This window comes from Myotis brandtii, unplaced genomic scaffold, assembly GCF_000412655.1.
Source record: "Myotis brandtii unplaced genomic scaffold, ASM41265v1 scaffold112, whole genome shotgun sequence".
Classification (NCBI taxonomy): Eukaryota; Metazoa; Chordata; class Mammalia; order Chiroptera; family Vespertilionidae; genus Myotis; species Myotis brandtii.
The window spans coordinates 6,022,592-6,044,721 of NW_005353838.1; the positions used below are offsets into that span (position 1 = coordinate 6,022,592).

Genomic DNA, 22,130 nt, shown 5'->3' on the forward strand with positions numbered 1-22,130 from the left:
AGCCCTAACCGGTTTGGCTCAGTGGATAGAGCGTCGGCCTGCGGACTGAAGTGTCCCAGGTTTGATTCCAGTCAAGGGCATGTACCTTGGTTGCAGGTTCCCCAGCCCTGATCGGGGTGCGTGCAAGAGGCAGCCAATTGATGTGTCTCTCTCATAGATGTTTCTCTCTGTCTCTCCCTCTCCATTCCACTCTCTCTAAAAATCACTGAAAAAAATAACCTCAGGTGAGGATTAACAAAAATAAAATAAAATAAAATAAAACTTTGACTCTTCTAGGAGTTCTTGTTCTGCCAAATAAGTTGCATTTTTTTTAAACACTACATAAGCTTCCTCAAAGTCACTTTCTGTACTTTGGCAAGCCAAGGGTACATGAGACAAAACAGCAAGGAATGGCATTATACAGCCGCTCAGGGATTAGAAAGTTTCATTTCTGGGCTGGAACCTTATCCATTTTCTGCTAGTGTGAGAACACACCCGCCATCTCTGCAGGCCCCCCTTTGGAGTCTGAGCAGCAAAGATGTTCTGAGACAGCACACAGAGACTGGGGGTCCCAGCCGCTATGAAAATACCATGAGCAACACATGTATATCCGGGCTCAGAAATGGCGCTTAGGTCTCACTGATGTTTTCCCTCATGTTTCTGTCCCTGCATTCCTTCCTCCCCCCCAACCCCCGCTCCTTTCTTCCCTTGTTTTTAACTAAGTTTAGTAAAGTACAAAAGATTTCCTACTAAGTCTTTTTTTTAAATATATTTTTATTCGTTTCAGAGAGCAAGGGAGAGGGAGAGAGAGCTAGAAACATCAATGATGAGAGAGAATCAATGATGGGCTGCCTCCTGCTCACCCCACACTGGGAATTGAGCCTGCAACTGGGGCATATGCCCTAATTGGGAATCGAAGCATGACCTCCTAGTTCAGTGATGGTGAACCTATGACACGCGTGTCAGAGGTGACACGCGAACTCATTTTTTTGGTTGATTTTTCTTTGTTAAATGGCATTTAAATATATAAAATAAATATCAAAAATATAAATCTTTGTTTTACTATGGTTGCAAAGATAAAAAAATTTCTATATGTGACACGGCACCAGAGTTAAGTTAAGGTTTTTCAAAATGCTGACACACCAAGCTCAAAAGGTTCACCATCACTGTCCTAGTTCATCGGTTGGTGCTCAACCACTGAGCCATGCCGGCTGGGCCCTAATAAGTCTTTATGGCAACAAAATTTTACAAAGAAATTAAGGTTACTTAATGACAAGAATAACATAGGTTAAATAAATTATGATCCATCCATATGACTGAATACCTGCTTATTTTAAAAATGTTTTAAAATGCAATCAGTATCGAAAATAGTCACAGTGCCATGTGAAAAAATTCAAATTAAAAATACATATGACTTCAATTTTTTTAAAAAAAATATGCTGTTATATATGTAGTTTTAAAGTATTAGAAACAAATATACCAAAATATTAATGAAGTTCCTCTGTGATGTGATATTCTGAGTGGTTTTTACTTTGCTCTTAACATTTTCTGTATTTTTTTATTCTTTTAAATGTGCATATGTTAGTGTTATAGTCAGAAAGGAAGGAGGGAGGGAGATTAACATTAAAACACATACTTTTGCTGGAAATTAGAAGGGTCAGTAATATACAGGGTATAGAAAATTGTACCAGTAGAACGTTCTGACTATGACTGCTCAGTCAGTATGATCTAATGCCTCATTACTGAGTCCTCTTTACTTTGAGGAACTTGACAGGCTCCACATCTAGGATAGTTACAAATTCTCCCACAAATTCAGAGTGACCACCTGAAGGTGAGAGTGAGTCTTCAGGAGTAAGAGTCTCGGAAAACACAGATTGCTTTTTGTGTCCTGAGGAACAGGCAAGCGATCGAGTGGAATTACACCACTGGTGTCCCTCACTTGAAAAATGCCTTGTATGCATGAGTGTAGGTGCCTCTTTCAAGTACTTAAACAGGTTCTACATCAGCCAGTTGCCGCCAGACGGTCCGGATCTCAGAACAGGCTGTTTCTCATGGGCCCAGGTATTGCTGAAATAAATAATGGTTTGTTTTCCTTTCTGGATTAGACACTAAGCTTACTTGCATTTCAGTCTTTTTTCTTTTTTCTTTTTAGCGCATGATTGCAAATACTGCCCGGACAGTGAGATACTGCAGAAGCCAAGCTTTCAGTAAGTCCAATGTTGCGATATGGATCGATGGTGGTTGAGTCCTTTTTTCGTGAGCCTACGGAGACATCCGAGAAAAGTCTGGACAATATTTGATTGTCAGAGACACTTTGGAGCATGAAATCCATGAGATAGGAGCCTGAGTTTAAGGATTTTCTAGTTGTTAAACCAGAAAATAACCATAGGAATATTATTTTATGAATGAACTTAAAGAGAATTAACTTGCTCTTTCCAGTGTGGCTAGAGACAACTAAGGCATGATTGCCAGTGAATCCTGCCTCAGACCAACTCTCTTCATGACTCCTCCCTGCTTGATGGCGAGACACTCCCATCAAGTCCTGATGACTCATTTCCGTCGTTTCTAAGCTGGGAGAGATAATGTTTATTATTTCTTGCGGTGTTGCAAGAATGCATTCATGCGGATAGCACATTCGTAAAAGGTTCCATTGCAGGAATTCATGTTATATTTCTAGCATTCCCAAGGGAACGTTGGGTGCTCTTCTTAAGTCTGAAGATGTAGCACAATAACTAGTACAACACAATGCTTTCCTATAAAGCTATTAGTAATAACAAATAGCCGTTTGAAACTGGAATTAAGTTGCATCACAGCACAGGCTCAGCATGCCAGACCAGTGCTACTGTTTGCTCTGGGCTGGGACTTCGGGTGCGGGTTGGGGCTCTGGCTCCCCCGAAGTGGGCTGGGAGCGAGAAGGTGGCCCCTGTCAAGGTTTTGCTAGCTTCATCTATGAGTCACTTGAAGTCACTTGGCTCATTAAGTCAACATGATAACTTGACATAAACTGAGGCTACCAGTACCTTCCCCTCCAATTAACCTATGGCTAAGAGACGAAAAAGTCCTTGTTTTATTCCTCAGCGCTATCTTTGCTCTTAGCACAAGACTGGCCAAAGCAAGGGCTTGCTAACATGGGATGCCAGAATTGCTAAATTTTTCAATGTACAGCAGAAATAATCTAGGAAAAATCATCTCGACTTGGAGAGCAAGTAGGCCTTTAAAAAATTAATTCAAATGGTTGTGCCTTCTCGTCCTTCCTAAGTGAGAATAGTCTTGCACGTCAGCCACTCCTCTGTGGATTCTGCGAGTTAGTGTCTCACAGCTCTTCATCTAGTAACTTGCTCTATGTATAAAGACATGGTCATAAAGCAGTTATACAAGTGAATATGAGGATATATATAAGTGGTGCCAATCTACAACAAGGGTTTATAATCTAGAATCTGTGGCCCTTCTGGGGTCCAGGAAATTCCTGAAATTGTAAATATTTGTAAAATTTTGTGTGGATGAGAAGGTTCATAGCCTTGAGAAAGTTCTCAATGAGGTCTAAGAACCAAAGAAACATGATAAAATATGTTTTGTTCCACAAGCCTCTTGGGAAGTAAATCCCCATCTGCCTACATTTTCTCCTAGAGCTCTGGGGGAAATATATATATATATCTCCAGTGCATTTGTTAAAGTTATCAGTAACTGATGGTAAACAACAGCTGCTCAGCTCTGAAGTCAACAATCTATAGATAAAGTATAGGAATAGATTCATAAACATTATGGGAATATGTACAATGTAATTACAGTATATTGTACATGTGGAGTACACTGCCAATGAGAAGCGAGAAAACGAAACACTGTGGTATTATTTATATGTGATAATTATACTGATGAGTTTCTTCTTAGAGCGAGTGGGGGCCTTTGTATCTTCTCTCTGCTTTTCTGTTCAGACCTGCAGCACTCCCCTGCACCCCTCAGGCAGATGGCCTTCTAACTGTCTTTGGGAGTGGCGTGAGCATCTGAGAAGAGTACATGAACTGCAGAAGGCGAGCACTGTGGCAGAGAGTACACTAGTCTGAAGTCCAGACACTGACTTGGCCACTTCTGGTGTCCCACTACTAGATAGGAGCCCCACACCAGTGATCAATGGGGCAGAGGTGGCCCAAGGACCACAGCAGAATTGTTGGGTCTAAACCAAGCATTTTTTAACCTTTTATTTTAAAACTAGAGGCCCGGTGCATGAAATTCATGCACAGAAGGAGGGGCGGGGGAAGTCCCTCAGCCCAGCCTGAACCCTCTCACAGTCCGGGACCCCTCGGGGGCTGTCTGACTGCCAGCTTAGGCCTGATCCCCAGCAGTCAGACATCCCTCTCACAGTCCAGGGCTCTCACAGTCTAGGACCCCTTGCTTCTTACCGCCTGCTTGCAGCCGAGGAGGGAGAGGCTCTGGCCACTGCAGCTGCGCTTGCCAGCCATGATCCCGGCTTCTGGCGGAGCGGCGTTCCCCCTGTGGGAGAGCACTGAGCACCAGGGGGCAGCTCCTGTGTTGAGTGTCTGCCCTGTGGTGGTCAGTGCACATCATAGTGATGAGTCATTCTGCCAGTCATTCCACCATTCGGTTGATTTGCATATTAGCGTTTTATTTTATGGGATAATGTCACAGTTTCATAAGTGAGAGAATTCCCAGGGAAGACGTTCAGATTTCTCATGTCTCTAGAAAAATAGGAAGATCTGGCAACTCAGGGTGCAGATGCAGAAGATGGGTCTGGAGGGGCCTGTGTCTCTAGTTCACCACTGTCCAAGTCAGCCTTCCTCACTCATGTCTATGTCCTGCATAGAGTGGGAAGCATTTGATCCTTCTTTCAGCTGGGTTTAGGGAAACCAGTCAATCACATAGCTCTGTTGCTCACATATTTGGGGAAGTGAATGAGAATAGAACAGTAACTGAGATTTCAGAAGTTGCATCAGAGGATCAAAGGTCTAGCAGAAGGCATGACTTCACCCCATGAGTTGTTTTTTCTGGATATGAAGAACTCTAAGAACAGACAACCTGTGCAGTTATGTTGTATACTAGAGACCCGGTGCACGAAAATTAGTGTACTCGGGGGGTCCCAGCCTGTGCCCTCTCGCAGTGTGGAACCCCTCGGGGGATGTCCACCTGCTGGTTTAGGCCCGCTCCCTAGGGGATTGGGCCTAAGCTGGCAGTCAGACATCCCTCTGGCAGCCCGGGAGCCCTCAGGGGATGTCTGACGGCTTAGGCCTGCGCCCCATGGGGAGCGGGCCTAAGCCACAGTCGGACATCCTTACCACTGCTAAGGAAGTGCGAGAGGCTCCTGCCACTGCCGCTGTGCTCGCAGCCATCAGCACAGATTGTGGCTGAGCGGAGCTCCCCCTGTGGTAGCCCACTGACCACCAGGGGGCAGCTCCTGCATTGATCATCTGCCCCCTGGTGGTCAGTGCGTGTCATAGCAACCGATTGTTCCCTGTCGTTCAGCCATTAGGGTCAATTTGCATATTACCCTTTTATTGTGTAGGATTGTATGTAAGTAACAAAGAGAACTGGTGATAGTAATCTCACTTGGCTTGCTTCAGATCAGCCCGAGTTTTAAGTGCTTTTGTTAGAAGCTAATGAAAACTGTCTTTTGTCATTAGTCAGCATCTGATTCAGAGGGGCCAGAGATCAGAGTCTGAAACAAAGGCAAGATGGTTTGGGGAAACAATTTTAATGAATAACCAGGGACTCTCAGGTGCTGCTTTCACTTATTTTTTAGTGCCTTTTTTTTTTTTTACAACATGAGATGCAAAGGAAAATGATCAAAATATGTGATTCCAGGGAAGAAAAGGGTGAGAGGGAGGAGATGGACCATCCAAGTGGAAACATTTCAATGAATATGGCATTGTTGAAAGGTCTTGATGGAGCCCAGCAATGTAAGATGAATGTAATAAGTAGCTGGAGAAAATAAAGTGTATCTTACATGCATACATTGTGCAATTTCAATTCTCTTTCCAACAGATCTTGACGCAGCTCAAGCTAATAAGAACCATCAGGATGTCCGGAGTTATGTACGGCAATTAAATGTGATTGACAACCAGAGAACTTTATCACAGATGTCACACCGGTTAGAGCCTCGTCGACCGTAGACATTTAAAGTGCCCAGAACAATGGTTTGCCTCCAGTCCACAGTCTTTCAAAAATGGCATTTATGCTACTACTGACCGTATTGTCACTAGAGAATGCTACAAAGCAAGCAAAAACACATCCTGAGACCTCTCAGGGCTGCATTCAGCTTACCAGCGTCATGACAAGAGAAGAAGTTATTTGCATCAAGTTTGCACTCTCTAGCATAGGGATCCCCAGTTTGTAGTCACCCGATCTCATTTCCAATCATGCCATCTTCTTTGCTGACGCATAGAATAAGACCTACATGAAGAGTTTGGTAGAAATACTACTGTCAAGAGAAATATCAAGTCTGACATTTTTTCTAAGAATGTTTGCAGGGTGAGATGTGCTACAAATGAGGTTTATTTGGATACATCAGTGGTCGTATAGTTTCATATTTTTTAACTCAACTTCTTGATTTGGAGCATGAGGATTTTGGAAGGTGTTGAGCAATTAATATAAATCCAAATTATAGTTTGTATTCTGCCATCTTCATAGTCTTACCTCTGAAGGAATTGAACCTGACCACATTCCTATAAAACATTATGACTCTTTATATAATTTAGGGAGGACCAGTCTGTAATTTCTGAATGATATAGAATAATATTTATGTTTACAATGTAACTTTTTTAAACTTTCAAATCAGGATTACATACATAAAAATTCCACTAAGAAACTCCAAGGTTCTTAAAATTTCCAGTGTTTAGATTTTAAAAAATAATAATACCATTTCAGAAGAGCACAATATGCACAAAAATATTTTCAAAATTAAAATATTTTCCTGGGCATTAAAAAAAATCTTTACTATTGGCTAATTATTGTTACTGATAAAAATACATATTTTCTGGATTTAAATGTTATTACAAATACCTTAATTTTCAGCAATTGTTTTGCACTTTCAAATAGATTGTATATAGTTCATTCAATTGATGGTATAGAGTTATTTATTTGCTACATGATAGATATTGTGCCAAATAATTACTTTTTATTTATTTTATTTAGTATGTAATTTTGGGTACATTTCTTCCTGTTTTCACAATTAAGCTACATTTTATGTGTAGGAATTGTATGTATGTATATCTTCTGTAAATAACAGCTAGTGGCTTCATTAAATACAGTTGTTGACAAGAAATGGTTCTGTTCTCAATTCCTATAATATGGGAGGGGTAATTATTTGGTATAGTGGGGTCCTGAATTTTAAAATTCAAATAAAATTCACATACTATAAAAGTCACACTTTTAATGGGTACAATTCAGTGGTGTTTGGTATATTCACAGGATTGTTCAACCATCATCCCATTATAACTCCAAAACATTCTCTTTATTCCTAAAAGAAACACATACCCATTAGTGGTCACTCCTTATTCTCCTCTCTTCCCAGTCTCTGGAAACCACTAATTTGCTTTTTGTCTATATGGATTTACCTATTTTGGACATTTTTTTAAATAAATGGAATCATATGTGTAGCGTTTTGTGTCTGATTTCTTTTACTAAGCATAACGTTTTCAAGTTCACACATGTTATTGCATGTATAATTACTTCATTATTTTTTATGGCTGAACAATATTCCATTGTACCGATATACCACATGCTATTTGTCCATTAGTCAGTGGACACTTGGGCTGTTTCCACTTTGGGGCTATTAGGAATACTGCTGGTATGAAGGGGCACTGAGTTTTAGAAATGCCTCTTAAAGAGCCTCCTACCATTTCTCAGTGGTTTAAGCACTTAGTAAATATTTGATTAAGAAATTTTCCAAAATTCTCTAAATTCCAGATGTCTCTATTTTTTTTTCAAACCCATGTTTTATTGGCTTTAATTACACACTTCAATATTTACAAAGTAAAATGAAAAGTCTATTGTATTAAAAAAAATTACTACAGCCCAACTTAAAGTGCCCTGGGGCAGATACATGTCAATCAGCTAGAATCAGTGGCTATGTCAGGAACCAGGCAGTACTCTGGGGTACAACAAAGCAGTTTATTTGTGATCAGTGTTTGAGACTATACATCCTTCACAAATTTAATTTTACATAATCTGATACTCCTCTTAAACTTTCAACTGCTAGCACATGTCTCTATTTTTTAATATCAACATTTGCCAGAGTATGTTCCAAGCTATACTAATTTCACAAGTTCACATGCTTTTTTTTTTTAAAGAAGAGTGAAAGGGCATGTTTAATTTTTTATTTAGTTTTTTTTAAAATATATTTTATTGATTTTTTTACAGAGAGGAAGGGAGAGGGATAGAGAGTTAGAAACATCGATGAGAGAGAAACATCGATCAGCTGCCTCCTGCACACTTCCCACTGGGGATGTGCCCGAGGTACATGCCCCTGACCGGAATAGAACCTGGGACCTTTAAGTCTGCAGGCCGATGCTCTATCCCCTGAGCCAAACCAGTTAGGGCTCACATGCTTTTTTTAAATCCAAAAGCAGACACACAACTGCAAAACAAAAAGCATAACCAAATGGTATCTTCAAATCAACCTGGGAACCACTGTGTAATATACCCCATTCTTAGAAATGATTCTTAATATTCATTAACATAGTAAAGGCTCTGAGAAGTCCTGTTGTAATCCTTTTTACCAGCCCACAGTCAAGCCCACTTTGAGAAATGCTACAACAGGCAAATGCCTTTCTGTGTCAATCACATAGCAGTTCGAGGGAGGTTCTTTGGGGAGGGATTTTGTTGCATGCAGTGTTATGCGTCATACCAGAGTGGTGCACAATGCTTGGAATTTACTAGAGAAAAAATGAAAGTCATTGAGTAAATTTTCTTGAAATTATTGTTCAGCATTTCACTGTCTCATAGACCTCAACACCAGCTGTAAGGTTTCCACTTACCTTTTTTTCCCTTTTCTAGATTATTTTTAAAGATGACAAATAATGCCAAAAGCCAATCCCTTGGGCATCCTTACTCTTGTTTTGTTCTTAGTTACTCCTACCATGCTTAAAACTGATATCCAATGTCTGACAACTCCTTTCCTCCAAGTCCATGGTGACTGACCCCTTATGATCTTATTTCAATTTAGTTTCCACATTATCCAAAATTAATACGTATTCTTCCACGTATAGTCCCCTGGGTCTTCCAAATGAGAATAACTATTGCTGTACTTAAAAAAAGTAGGAGATTTTTTAATTATGTCTCACTTCTTTGAAAATGTATTAAACTCTATTATTCAGGGTAGTGATGGCTAAGCACAAGCATTCACATTCTAAAAACAGAGTAGTAGCCAAGCAACCCTTCCGGAAGCAGGAGCTGCAGTTAATATTTTCAACCTTGCAAACAAGCCAGAAGAAAATGAGGTGCCCAAAGGGTCACCAGAAAGATAATGAGGTTTGCAGAAGACATGGAAAAGAAGAAAGCATGTTTTTACCAAAAGCGCCCGTAGGAAATTATACATTTAAGCGTTTAACACACCTGCTTAGCGAGGTCACTGGTACAGAGCACAGGAGTTAAGCTGTTCCAGCAATTTTTGAATACCGTGCAGGTTAAATAGACTTCTTCTGAATTCAATGGCATTTCCTCTGAAATATGAATGCAGATCAATGACTAACAGTGTGAGAAAATTCAAAGAAGTGTCATTCTGGTTTCAAATTGTGCTTATAATTTCCTAAAATCAGCATAGAATATGCAGTATGTTAAAAATGAACCCTTACCTTCAATAGCTATTTATTTTTTTTTTTACTACTAATCTAAAAATGTTTTTTCTTTTCAGAATAATCTTAATTTTCTCTATGTGTCCTACACATAGAGTGTGCTGTTAGATGAGCCTGTCACAGCATCCCCTGCCTTATAAAGGAGAAGAACCTTTAACTTAATTATTGTTTGTTAGCTTTCTATTCATTCATTCATTCACTCATTAGCAAATACTGGTTAAGGAGCTTACTGAATGCCAGACCCTCTTTGAGCTCAGGATTCAATGGTGAGAAAAACTAGAGGGTTCCTGTTCTTCTGGAGCTTATCATCCTGTGGAAGAGACAGAAGATGAATCAAATAATCAAACAAAAAAATATAAAACCATTTCCAAGGAAGGATATGGTGTTGTGACAATATGTAACCAGGGAATTGAACCTGATCTGAGGTGAGGAAATGTTTCCTGTGGAAGTGACATTTGACCTGAACTCTGAAGGATGAAAATGCTCACTCAGCAGAGGGCGGAGGAGAACGTGTTCTAAGAGGAAATACCCTTGACGGTGTGAAGTTCACGGTGGCAGAGCAGAGCGAGCTGGGTGAGCATGCTCCAAGCTGTGCCGGAGACCAAAGGCTGGCTCAGAGCAGGCAACATCTCCCAGACCTTTGTAAAGAGCTTCCTCTTTTCCCCAAGAGCTGTGCTGGGGGCAGGGGGTTGCATTTATAATGGTGGCCCTTGGAGAGCAAGGTCATTGCTTTATTTTTGTTTTGTTTTTCTGCTTTTTTTAAATGGTGCATTTAAAAAATGTTTACTTTTAATTATAGTTGCCATACAATATTTTATTAGTTTCAGGGCTACACCATAGTGATTCAACATTTTTATATACCTTACAAAGTGATCATCACAATAAGACTAGTAGCCCTCTGTCACGGTCCATAGTTAATATGATACAACTGGCTCTGTTCCCCATGCTGCACCAAGCATCCCTACGAAGGCCACTGCTTCATGACACCACCCAGCAGATGACTCATGGTGTCATCCCTAATTACTTAATTCCTTTATTATGCAGGCTTAAAGGTCGGACAGAGAAAATTGTGGATAGTGGCAACTATTAAAAAACATACTAAAATACTAAAAGTGGTGGATCCAGATACATAGAATCAAACACCATCTCTCCTCCCGACTTAGTCCATGCTGTGCCACTTTAAAATGTTTTGTTATAGTAAAATACGCTTAACTTAATATTGACCATTTTAACCATTCTTTGAGTGTATAATCCAGTGGCATAAAGTGTAATCACACCGTTGTGCAACCATCACCACTCTCCCTTTCCACAATTTTTCATCTTCAACTTTCTGTTACACAGTGTCTCCCACTTCCGCTTCCCCCAGCCCCCGGGGAACCGCAATTCTACTTTCTATCTCTAGAATTTAGAGGTTACCTCATATAAGTGATATCTTACAATATTTGTCCCTTTGTTTCACTTCGTTTGGTGTGTGTTTTTTAACATGTGTCATAGGTTCGCCATCACTGTAAAACTGGCCAGTGCTACATAATGTTTTTAAGGTTTATCCACATTTTGCATGTGTCAGAATTTTCTTCCTTTTTAAGTTGAAAATGTATTGCTTTCATGCATATACCACATTTTGTTTATCTGTTCATCCACTGTTTGTTTCCAGCTTTGGCATTGTGAACCTGGGTGTACAGATACCTATTCAAGTCCCAGCTTTCAATTCTTTGGATATGTATCTAGAAGTGGAATTGCCGAATCTTATGGTAATTCTATGTCTGATTTTTGGAGGGACTGCCATACTGTCTTTCACAGTTGCTACACCATTTTATGGACTACATATGACATAGACCAGTGATGGCGAACCTTTTGAGCTCGGCGTGTCAGCATTTTGAAAAACCCTAACTTAACTCTGGTGCCGTGTCACATATAGAAATTTTTTTATCTTTGCAACCATAGTAAAACAAAGATTTATATTTTTGATATTTATTTTATATATTTAAATGCCATTTAACAAAGAAAAATCAACCAAAAAAATGAGTCCGCGTGTCACCTCTGACATGCGTGTCACCTCTGACACACGTGTCATAGGTTCGCCATCACTGACATAGACCATGCTTACTTGTCTCCTTGGAGACAGGGTGCCAATGTATGGCATGGCTGCTGGGGAAAGCAGCAACTAGGGGCCCAGGCTCAGTGAGTAGACATTCAAGCATGGAGCAGAAAGTTTTCTTTTGTCACTGTGCCCTCTTGTAAGTCATGATAGCTCACCAGGCAGTCACAGCCCCAGAATCTTGGTCTGTCCTGGCTGCTCTGTGGGTATCAAACTACTGTTGCCTGCTGCCGGAGACTTACGGGTGGGAGCCCCGGAGGAAATGTTACTAATCCCAAGAGAACGGTGGCGTGGGAATGGCAAAGTGCCTGCCTCGCCTTGCTTCGGCTCCTTTGCCTGTGCTTATCCAGCAGTTAGGGAAGGTCAAGGATGATGCAACAGGAAGCCAGAATCTTTTGTTCTTGAGCAACTTAAATTTGGAAAGATTGGGGCCAAAGCTGTGCTATAAAGGGAAGTGAGCACAGGCTCGTGGCTGCTGACCTGGGAGCACCTACAGACTTGAGGACTAAGGAGAGACTGGGGCCAGGATATCTGAGAGGCGCCCAATTCGCAATAGTCTCCTTCCCCCAGCACTTGCAGGAAGGGCTCACACCCTCCCTAGGCAGGGAGATTCAAGAGGAGTGGGATTCCCCAATAGGAGGACCAACACGAGAATAATTGGAGCAAAAGTTGGCATAAAAGTCTCTAAAACAGGTTTTTGCAGCCCCTGAGAATAAAGGTGGCTTGAAAGATCCTCGTGAGGTGCCCATCCACTTACCTGGAGGCGTGTGACAAGTGTCTGGTGTGATAACAACATGGACCTGGCAGGAATGGAGGAGAATGGATGGTTCCAGCGCGAGTCCTAAACTTCAAAGGCAGAGGGACAGATCCTAATGGTTCAGTCTCCCCAGTGAGGAGAAGGGCTCAAGGTGAGTAGACACAGCAGCGCTGGGGATAGACAGGTCCGGCACCTGCCCAGGAGCAGCAGCTTGAGAAGTATGCAGAAAAGATGGTTGGATAAACCATACCAGTAAGCGTGTCGGTGGCTGTGTGTGTTAGACAGCACGATAGAATATGTATGTGTTATTTATAGGGGCTGAAAGGCCCCAAATCTGCAGTGGAGACCAGCAGGTTGGAGACACAGGAAAGTGGATGGTGCAGATGACCTCCAAAAAGGTCTGCTGGAGAATCCCCTTCTGCTTGAGGAAGTCTGTCTTTTTGTTCTATTCAAGTCCTCAACTGATTTGATGAGGCCCTCCCAATACCATCGAGCCGTGGTCGGCAAACTGCGGCTCGCGAGCCACATGCGGCTCTTTGGCCCCTTGAGTGTGGCTCTTCCTAAGCCTTAGGAGTACCCTAATTAAGTTAATAACAATGTACCTACCTATATAGTTTAAGTTTAAAAAATTTGGCTCTCAAAAGAAATTTCAATCGTTGTACTGTTGATATTTGGCTCTGTTGACTAATGAGTTTGCCAACCACTGCCATAGGGCAATCTGCTCACTCAAACTTCACCAATTTAAATGTTAATCCCATCCAAAAACACCCTCCAAGTCAGCACAGAAAATGATGCCGCTAATCGGGGCCAGCCTTGGTGGATCAGGGCTGGGCTCAGCCTCAGCCGTGTATCTGCAGTCAGCGGGGAGAGGGTGGAAGGGCCAGCCTTGGTGGATCAGGGCTGGGCTCAGCCGTGTATCTGCAGTCAGCGGGGAGAGGGTGGAATGGTCCATCTCTGCTCCACATGTCTTTCATCTCCCAGCAGCTAGCTTAGGCTTTCTCACTTGTGGGCTGTGAAGGTTTCACAGGGAAGGAGCCCTTGAAGGCCCAGGCTCAGAGCAGATGTGCCATCGCCTCAGCAGCACTCTGCTGGCCAAAGTGGGTGAAGAGGCCAGCCAAGATTCAAAGGGTGGAGAAATCATTGTGTCTCTTGATGTGCAGAGCTTCAGCGTCACGTGACCAAGACTATGTATTCAGGGAAAGGAAAAGTACTGCCACGTTTGCAAACAATCTAAGAGTGACAGTAGCACAAAAGATGGTTGGACTTCCTCAAGCAGAAGGGGATTCTCCAGTGACTGTAAGGTACGCTGCTCTTGTTTGGGGAGAGTAACTATGTATTCAGGGAAAGGAAAAGTGCTGCCACGTTTGCAAACAGTCTAAGAGTGACAGTAGCACAAAACGTGAGTGACTGTAAGGTACGCTGCTCTTGTTTGGGGAGAGTTGGGGGTCCCTGGTATTACCAGGTGTTTGAAATGCTTCTCCATAGTGAATCGAGTAGCACTTGAGGAAGTAACATGGATTGGCAGAAAGATAATGAGCTTTAAGATCAGACAGATCTAGGTAGGACTTGATCAGGGACACCCCAGTCTGTACAGGACCTTCATGTGTGTTAGGAAAAAGGCAACCCTTCCCTCCAGCTGGCACTGCCCCCCTGGAGGGCTCCCCCTCAACCAGGCTTCCTCGTGTGTGTACACAGTGGTACACAACCTGCACCAATGTGTGTGGTAGCCCTCAGCTGTCAACACTGGCCAGTGTACTTCACCTCTGAGTTTCCATTAACACATCTGCTGATGGGAATCACACTACCTCCGTCCCAAAGGCTGTGTGAGGATTCAATAAGTTAAGGTGCCGAGCATACTCAGTGCTTGGTGAGCCAGATATATCAATATCTTCTATGAGAGGCCACAGTGAAGAGTACATTAGAACATTCAAGGATGCCCGAGAGTCTCTGGCCAAAAAAATTATGAAAGGATGGAGAAGGAAAGAAACATATGGTGGATTTGAATCATTGAAATTTATTTGGAATGAAGGAGCAGTTCAAGAGGCCTGTCCTTTACCCTCATCCTTTCCACCCCAAATTTACACCAATTTTGCAAAGTGTTTGCTGCAAATAACTGAAACAGGATACCATTATCTTGTTGAGACCCAATTTAAAAGTTATTTACAGTGAAATAGAAAACATTTCAAGTTACTGAATGAAGAGAGAGGAGAAGTAAAAATAGAATAAAAGAGCCATGCTTCTTACCAACAAATAAAATGTTCATATATGAAAGAGTAGATCAGAAATTAAACCAAAGTGTAACACAAGTCATACATCCACGGGTCTCACTAGAAGTTGAGTTTTCACTTACCCTGGGTGTTCACTTACACGTGCAGTCGGTAGAGCCTAGAAACAAGTAAGCACTGTTGTGAGATGTCTCTTCATTACTAGCTCTAATCTCCTCTCACCTGATGCTCACAGGCCATTATAAAATCCATTTTACTTCTGGCTTCAGAAATTAAAATGAAGGTATGAGTCAAAGTGTCTATTACATTAGGGATTATTGCCTGTGGCACTCTATGTGAACCAGGTGACGCTGGGCCATTTTAATTAAGAATTCCTTTTCAATAACAACACAAGCAAATGAATAACACTAAGTCAACATTGAAACAGTTGCAGGTGGGGGGATTATGGGAATAACTGAGATATGCAGTTGTACTATAGGCTTAATGTGCAGAGTTCACTTATGCATTAGAAAAAAAATCTTTGAAGCAACTGAATAAAGATGTTAACACAGGGCATGGAAATCTTTTGAGCATAAAGAGAAGATGACTGCTGGTGGCGGGGGAAGAGGAAATGTACTTCTATTTAAAATTGGAAGAAAAGCAAGGTCACTAAAGAATACAGTGTTTTAAATACAAAAGTTTTCTGAATGTTGACTTAGAAAGAGAATTTTCTGGGATATTTTGGTTTAATCATCAATGCTTTTCACCTGTCATTTCACCTACCATTTATTGAACACCTACTATGTATCCAATACAAATACACAGTATTTAATCTAAATACCTAAGAGATGAATAGTTTCACTATTTACCGATGAGGAAACAACTGGAGAAATTATGTTGCTCAAGGTCACATGCTTAGATTGTAGTAGAGTTGGGGTTCCAACCTGAGTACATCTAATTCTAAAACATGTTGTTAATTATGAGGCTACACTTGTCTGTCTCTCTTTCTGTCCCCAAGAGCACTGATTAACCAAGCTTTTGATGCCACAACTAAACATAACAGAAAAAAGTTCAGGAACCAAAGTTTTAGATTAATTTCTCCAAAATATTCTAAGTGATGTTTAGATAAGAGATGTGGGTGTATTTTCAAAGTTTTGTTTTTAAAACACAAGTGGGGTGTGTGTGTATCCCTTCATAAATATTCTATATATCATACATATGCCATGGGAAGTCTTCATTATTACAGGACATAACATTGTTCTGCATTCATCACACAGAAACCACTCATATTCAGGAAGGGTTCCCATTGTATTTAAAATGCTTTATCTCTTAAGCTGGGTGGTTGGTTTCATATTATTCGCTATGCCTTGTTTCATTTAAAATTGACTCCACTAAAATCAGAGCGTTATTGAATTATGTAGATGTACTCAACATTTTGTAGAAATGATGACTAAGGGGGGTTCATTATGGAACCTCATGTACCCCTTTAGAAAACCCTCATTGGACATACCTTGTTTTCCAAATCTCTTTACTTTGCTGCCAATCATAAGGTCTCCTCTTTCTATTCCCAATTCTCCCCATCTCTCCACTTTACAGATCACCCTTGAGGTTTTCTTATTTTCTTGTTTATCCAAATCAGCTTAATTTTTTTCATAGCTCTACCTCCCAACTTGAAAATCTCCAGTCTGCCTGTGGCTGAAGATATTGTTTGTCCTGAGCAAACAGAAGACCATCCTGTTACCAGGATCATTCTCTTTAGAAGGGGAGTATAAATGACCAAAAAAATAAAATAAAAATTGTTATGACAGAACATAGGAAACATAGTCTTATTTGAAACCAAATTTGGCTACAGCTCCTTCTGCCTCCTATGGGTGGGGTGGGTACATAAGTCACATCAGGGAAAGTAAATCTCTCTCTTACTTTTTGCTTCAGAGACTAGTGAGGAAAGAAAGAAGGAAAGACTGACGCGTCAAAGCCTCCCTCAGTTCTGCTGTGGCTGAGCACACTTTCAGCATGGGGGTGCATTTGCGGAAACAGGAGCCTAACCCAGCCATCACCTTTCCATGTGCAGATGAATCCCCAGAGCACACATTGACATCACTCTTCCTTTCTCTTAAATCCCCACAGTCACAGAAAATTTAGGGGAGAGTTTTTCCCCTGCTATTATTGACAACTCCTCAGAGGCTATAGTGATATTTTTAATGCCCTTCATAATGTCAAAGGACTTCTACCAGTTCCTAATTGATTCCTGATCTTTACCTTTTTTTGATAACTGCTCTCTCAAGTTGTAGCAAACTTTAACTTAACTATCCAGTGGGCTACCCTTCCTGAGTACATTTTTTGGGTCACTTCCTGCATTATCGCTCATATTTCATTAGCCATCTAAGGTTATAACTTCCAAAAAAGAAAAAGTCCAAAGCACGAGGGCACTAATTCTACTGTGATGGCCAAGTCAACCATAAAAATATGTATTTAAGCTAACTGCATCCTAAAGCAAGCCTGCCAGTCAGCTTGTCTCCCCATGTACTCAAGATTCCTATTGGGTCTTCCTATTCAAGGAAGTGTCCTATAGGAGAAAGATCTACTTCCCAACAGCCAAGAAAGTCCATGCCAGCCAATCAAAACAGTCAGCATAATTCTTCATTCTAAACAATTCTTAAATCTAAACAATAACTATTGCTCACCAGAAATATCTGAGAAAACTAGTTCCATGAAGAAAATAAGGAGAAAAACTGACTCCAGAGGAAACAGAACTAATTCAGTTAACTGAATAATAATAATAATAATAGCAAATATTTAGCAAATGAAATATGACCAATAATAACAATAATAATATGTAGCATTACTGAACACTGACTCTGAGCCAGATCCGGATTTAAACACTATACATTAACTTATTTAATACAAACAAAAATTCTATTATGATCCCCATTTTACAGATGGAGAAACTGAGGCTCAGAGAAGCTGAGTAAAATACCCAAGGTCACACAGCTCATAAGCACCAGGTCTATCTACAGCCAAAGCTCATGTTCTTAGTCCCTATGCTATATTGCATTGAAAGCTTTAATCTTTGAGTTTTAGACATTTTAAAGTCCTCATTAACATTTGACCCTAGGGACCCATCAACTTAACAAGTGACTTGCTTGGGAAAGGGTGAGAGCTTGAGTTGGTTGCCATCTTCATACACGTTGGGAGACAAGACTGGTATATCAGGCCTAAAACTTCAAGAATACCTACAAGCTTCATTCTATAACAGGATAGCAACACTAAAACTTGCTGCATCCACATCTTCCAAGACCAGAAAAATCTGGAAGACATCTATTTAGAGAAATATCAAATGCAGCTTCCTCAGAGGTTGGGGATGTTGGGCATAGATATCAAGCTGTGTAATCTAACCCACTGAAACTTGTTAGAGAGGTTTATGCAATTAACGTGCAGGGCAAAATGATCCAGAAAAACTGGTTATCTAGACAGGCCAAGGATGGCTAAGTAAGGTCGAATTTTTATTATTCAACTGAAATAATTCAGTAGGATTTTGCAAATCTGACTTACAATTATTTTAAAATATATGCCACAAAAATTTGGCAAGGTTTGCTTTATATTAATGAATTGAAACACTAAGACCATTATCTAGCTATTTCAACTCGTCTACTTTTTCCTGATATCTGGTGGTGAGGATAATTTTGATAAAGACATTTAAATAATTGAGCAAAAATGAGTTTGTATTGCATATGTGTCTGGGCGGAGGGGATTATAGTGACATAAACACACTCCATAATTATCTCTAGTCTCTACTTCACTCTGATAGAGCATTTCTTCCTTTGAAGTACTTCTGTATTTGTCAGTTCAGGCTGCCATAACAAAATAGCATAGACCGGTTGGCTTAACAACATAAACGTATTTTCTCACAGTTCCGGAGGCTGGAAGTCTGAGAGAAGGACTAATGCTATAAGAGAAGAACCCCACCCTATGACCTAATTTAATCTTAATTACCTCCTCAAAGCCCTACCTCCAAATACAGTCACATTGGGCTTATAGAGCCAATGAATTTAGGGGGCCATGACTCAGTTCATAGCAACTTTCCACAATGTACTATGTGTATATCACTATAATAGTACACTCCTTCCATTGAAATACTTCCTCTCATGCACCTACGAGTGTTTGATTTTTCAGTCTCCAAGGGGAGAAAACCCCCCACTATATCATTTTTGGAGATTAAGACCATTTCTAAAGAAAAAGGTCAAAGTAGGGGAAGGATATAGAGATGTATCATTAAGCATGATGGGTAATGAAAAGAATGGAATGTCAGGAGGATGAATTAGTGAGAAGAGGAACCAGTAAAGTGTCCTCTTCAAGAATCAGCTCTCGTAGAATTTCCAAACATTTACATAAGACCAGTTGCCCTGGATGAAAAAAATAAATTAATAAATAACCCAATTGATGTTTTTGAGCAAAGGTCAGCTCTTTAAAACTTCAAAAGAAAAAAGAATGAAAAAGAGTTTCCCATAAGAAAATGAATATTACTTGTTTGGTGTGGGGGTTTTTTCTTATCTTTTTTAACTCCGAGGTCTACTGTGGAGTTATTTATGAATATAGGATATGAAGTTGTTTGTTGTTTAGTTAGAGAAATTCTAAAATGCAGATATTTTCAAATCTTAGATATAGCACTCAATTGCTAAGAAAAGAGAATGAAAAAGAGTTTCCCATAAGAAAATGAATATTACTTGTTTGGTGTGGGGGTTTTTTCTTATATTTTTTAACTCCGAGGTCTACTGTGGAGTTATTTATGAATATAGGATATGAAGTTGTTTGTTGTTTAGTTAGAGAAATTCTAAAATGCAGATATTTTCAAATCTTAGATATAGCACTCAATTGCATTGAAAACCAATTCTGAAAGGATAGCATGTCTTTTGCCATAAAAATGGACATTTACTGAAAGTTCAACATAGAAAAATCTTCTGGAAATACAGGTTTTATATCTCAATGAAAACAATATTCTGTATTTGCCTTTACTATGTTTCAATAAAAACAATACCAGTTATTTGCTTTTATATCACTTATAAAACACTTTTACACAAATTATCTCACTTGAAGTCGACCACAAACCTCTGAGATTGATAGGTAAGTTATGAGGGACAACTCACAGATTGGGAAACTGAGATTTAGAGGTTAAATAAATTTTTCAATGTGGAAAAGAAAAGAATATCATGGGCTTATCCTCAGTTAACAATTTAGGGAGGGAAGAAGAGAGAGGTATTATTGGTGAGGGGAAAGAAAATAGTTCCAGGAAATGTTATGTAGAAACATGAAGACTAACCTCATGCATAATGATTTAAAATTGCAATATGGGAACATAAGCACTGAAATGAGGCATGTAAGGAGCCTCATTTCACTAAAACTGAAAACTGGCTCTATAGAGGCCCAATAAGTAGGATGATGTGTGACATTAAGTGAAGCAAAGGCTTAATGAGCCTCACTCTCTGACTTGAGGGTGGCATGTACAAGTCTATTATTAAAAACAATGTCACCTCAGATTCTCTAGGAGTCAGGGAGTCCATGAGCAGATTTTTATTAGAAAAGAAAATACATACACACCCCTAAGATATATATATAGGCCCAATAAATGTGTGACATTAAGTGAAGCAAAGGCTTAATGAGCCTCACTCTCTGACTTGAGGGTGGCATGTACAAGTGTACAAGTCAAAACAATGTCACCTCAGATTCTCTAGGAGTCAGGGAGTCCATGAGCAGATTTTTATTAGAAAAGAAAATACATACACACCCCTAAGATATATATATATATATATAGATAGATAGATAGATAGATATAATTTATTTAACATAAATATTAAAAAGATCTATTTCTATTTAAAACATTGAGACCATGCACAGAAAAATAAAATATTTTATCACAAAATAATTTTTAATGTAGAATATTTCTTATGTCAGTGAAAGAATATCCACTGAGAAAAAAAGACTTAATTTCATTTTATAAATAGCTATGGATTAGAATATAACAATAATTCTAACTCTGCTATTGCTGTGCATTTAAAGCCAAGATGATGACTGTATTGAAAAAGAGGGAAGAGAAAATCAATAGATTATTGCTTCAATGAAGCTCACAACAGTGCTGATTAGAGAACACAAATAGATGGCATGATAAGAAAATAACTATAAACTGGGTATGGATTTAAGCCTATGTTAAGACCATTCTTAACTGCATTGTATCTTTAGAAAACACGCATTGAAATTACAACAGCAAATTAAATCTATTCGACCACAAAATTTCATACATAAGAAATAGCATTTATTAATGATCTGGAAGAGGGAGTAAATAGCATGTTAATGAAATTTGCAAATGATACTACATTGGAAGGTGTTACCAAAAAAACAGACAGGGGTTTAATACAAAGGAACCTAAAAGTTGGGGAAAAGCCAATGGTGGCCCCTCCCCCCCCAAAAAAAAGCAAATAAAAACTTATAAAAATATTCGTTGGAAAAAGTTCAACTTGAGAAAAAAAATAATACAAGAGAAGTATGGCTGCAAAAGTGACTCTAGAATTTGATCAGGGTTTTCTGATTATAACAGACTAGTTAATTCACTCTTGAGAGGGCCTGGGCCCGCTGCTGGGAAGTAGTCATTGCTTTGCTCCGCTATCCTCTCTCTAGGCAGACCACAGGAACTACATTGCTTAGTTGTAGACTTTTTGGAGGCAAGCAAAATTAAGAAAACATAGAGACCAGGCATATCAGTTAACAGAACAAAACAAAAAAACTACACTGAAGCAAAAAGAATGACTAGTGAAGACACACGATATGTATGGGTGTTTTCTAATGGCGTGTTTATAATGAAGAGCAGCTACGAGTGTAAAACTCTTAGCTGAGTGCATGGCATATGAGAAGTTAGTAGATATTAGCAATCACAATTATTATTCTTCTTATTATCATTATTATTATTACTACTGCTACTAGTATTAGTACAACCGTGAGACAATTCCTTCCTGGCAATGTCTTTACTCAGATACTGAAGGGATTTATTCCTTGAACTTGTTCAATGCTCTTGGGCCTTTGTACTGGTTGTTCTTTTTTTTAAAAAAAATATATATTTTATTGATTTTTTACAGAGAGGAAGGGAGAGGGATAGAGAGTCAGAAACATAGATGAGAAAGAAACATCGATCAGCTGCCTCCTGCACACCCCCCACTGGGTATGTGCCCGCAACCAAGTTACATGCCCTTGACCGGAATCGAACCCGGGACCCTTGAGTCCGCAGGCCAATGCTCCATCCC

At 39.9% G+C, this 22,130-nt stretch overlaps 1 protein-coding gene across 2 annotated transcripts in view; it reads left to right on the forward strand.

Annotated features, from left to right (window-relative positions):
• The window catches only part of RAPGEF4 (Rap guanine nucleotide exchange factor (GEF) 4), a 227,305-nt gene extending 219,717 nt beyond the window's left edge, over positions 1-7,588 (forward strand). For both annotated transcript variants that reach the window (XM_005857587.2, XM_005857588.2), the window contains 2 exons: positions 2,132-2,186; positions 5,974-7,588. In XM_005857587.2, coding sequence (XP_005857649.1) covers positions 2,132-2,186; positions 5,974-6,101 — 183 coding nt within the window. In that variant the 3' untranslated portion in view covers positions 6,102-7,588. The remainder of the gene's footprint in view (positions 1-2,131; positions 2,187-5,973) is intronic.
• The last annotated feature ends 14,542 nt before the right edge of the window (positions 7,589-22,130 follow it).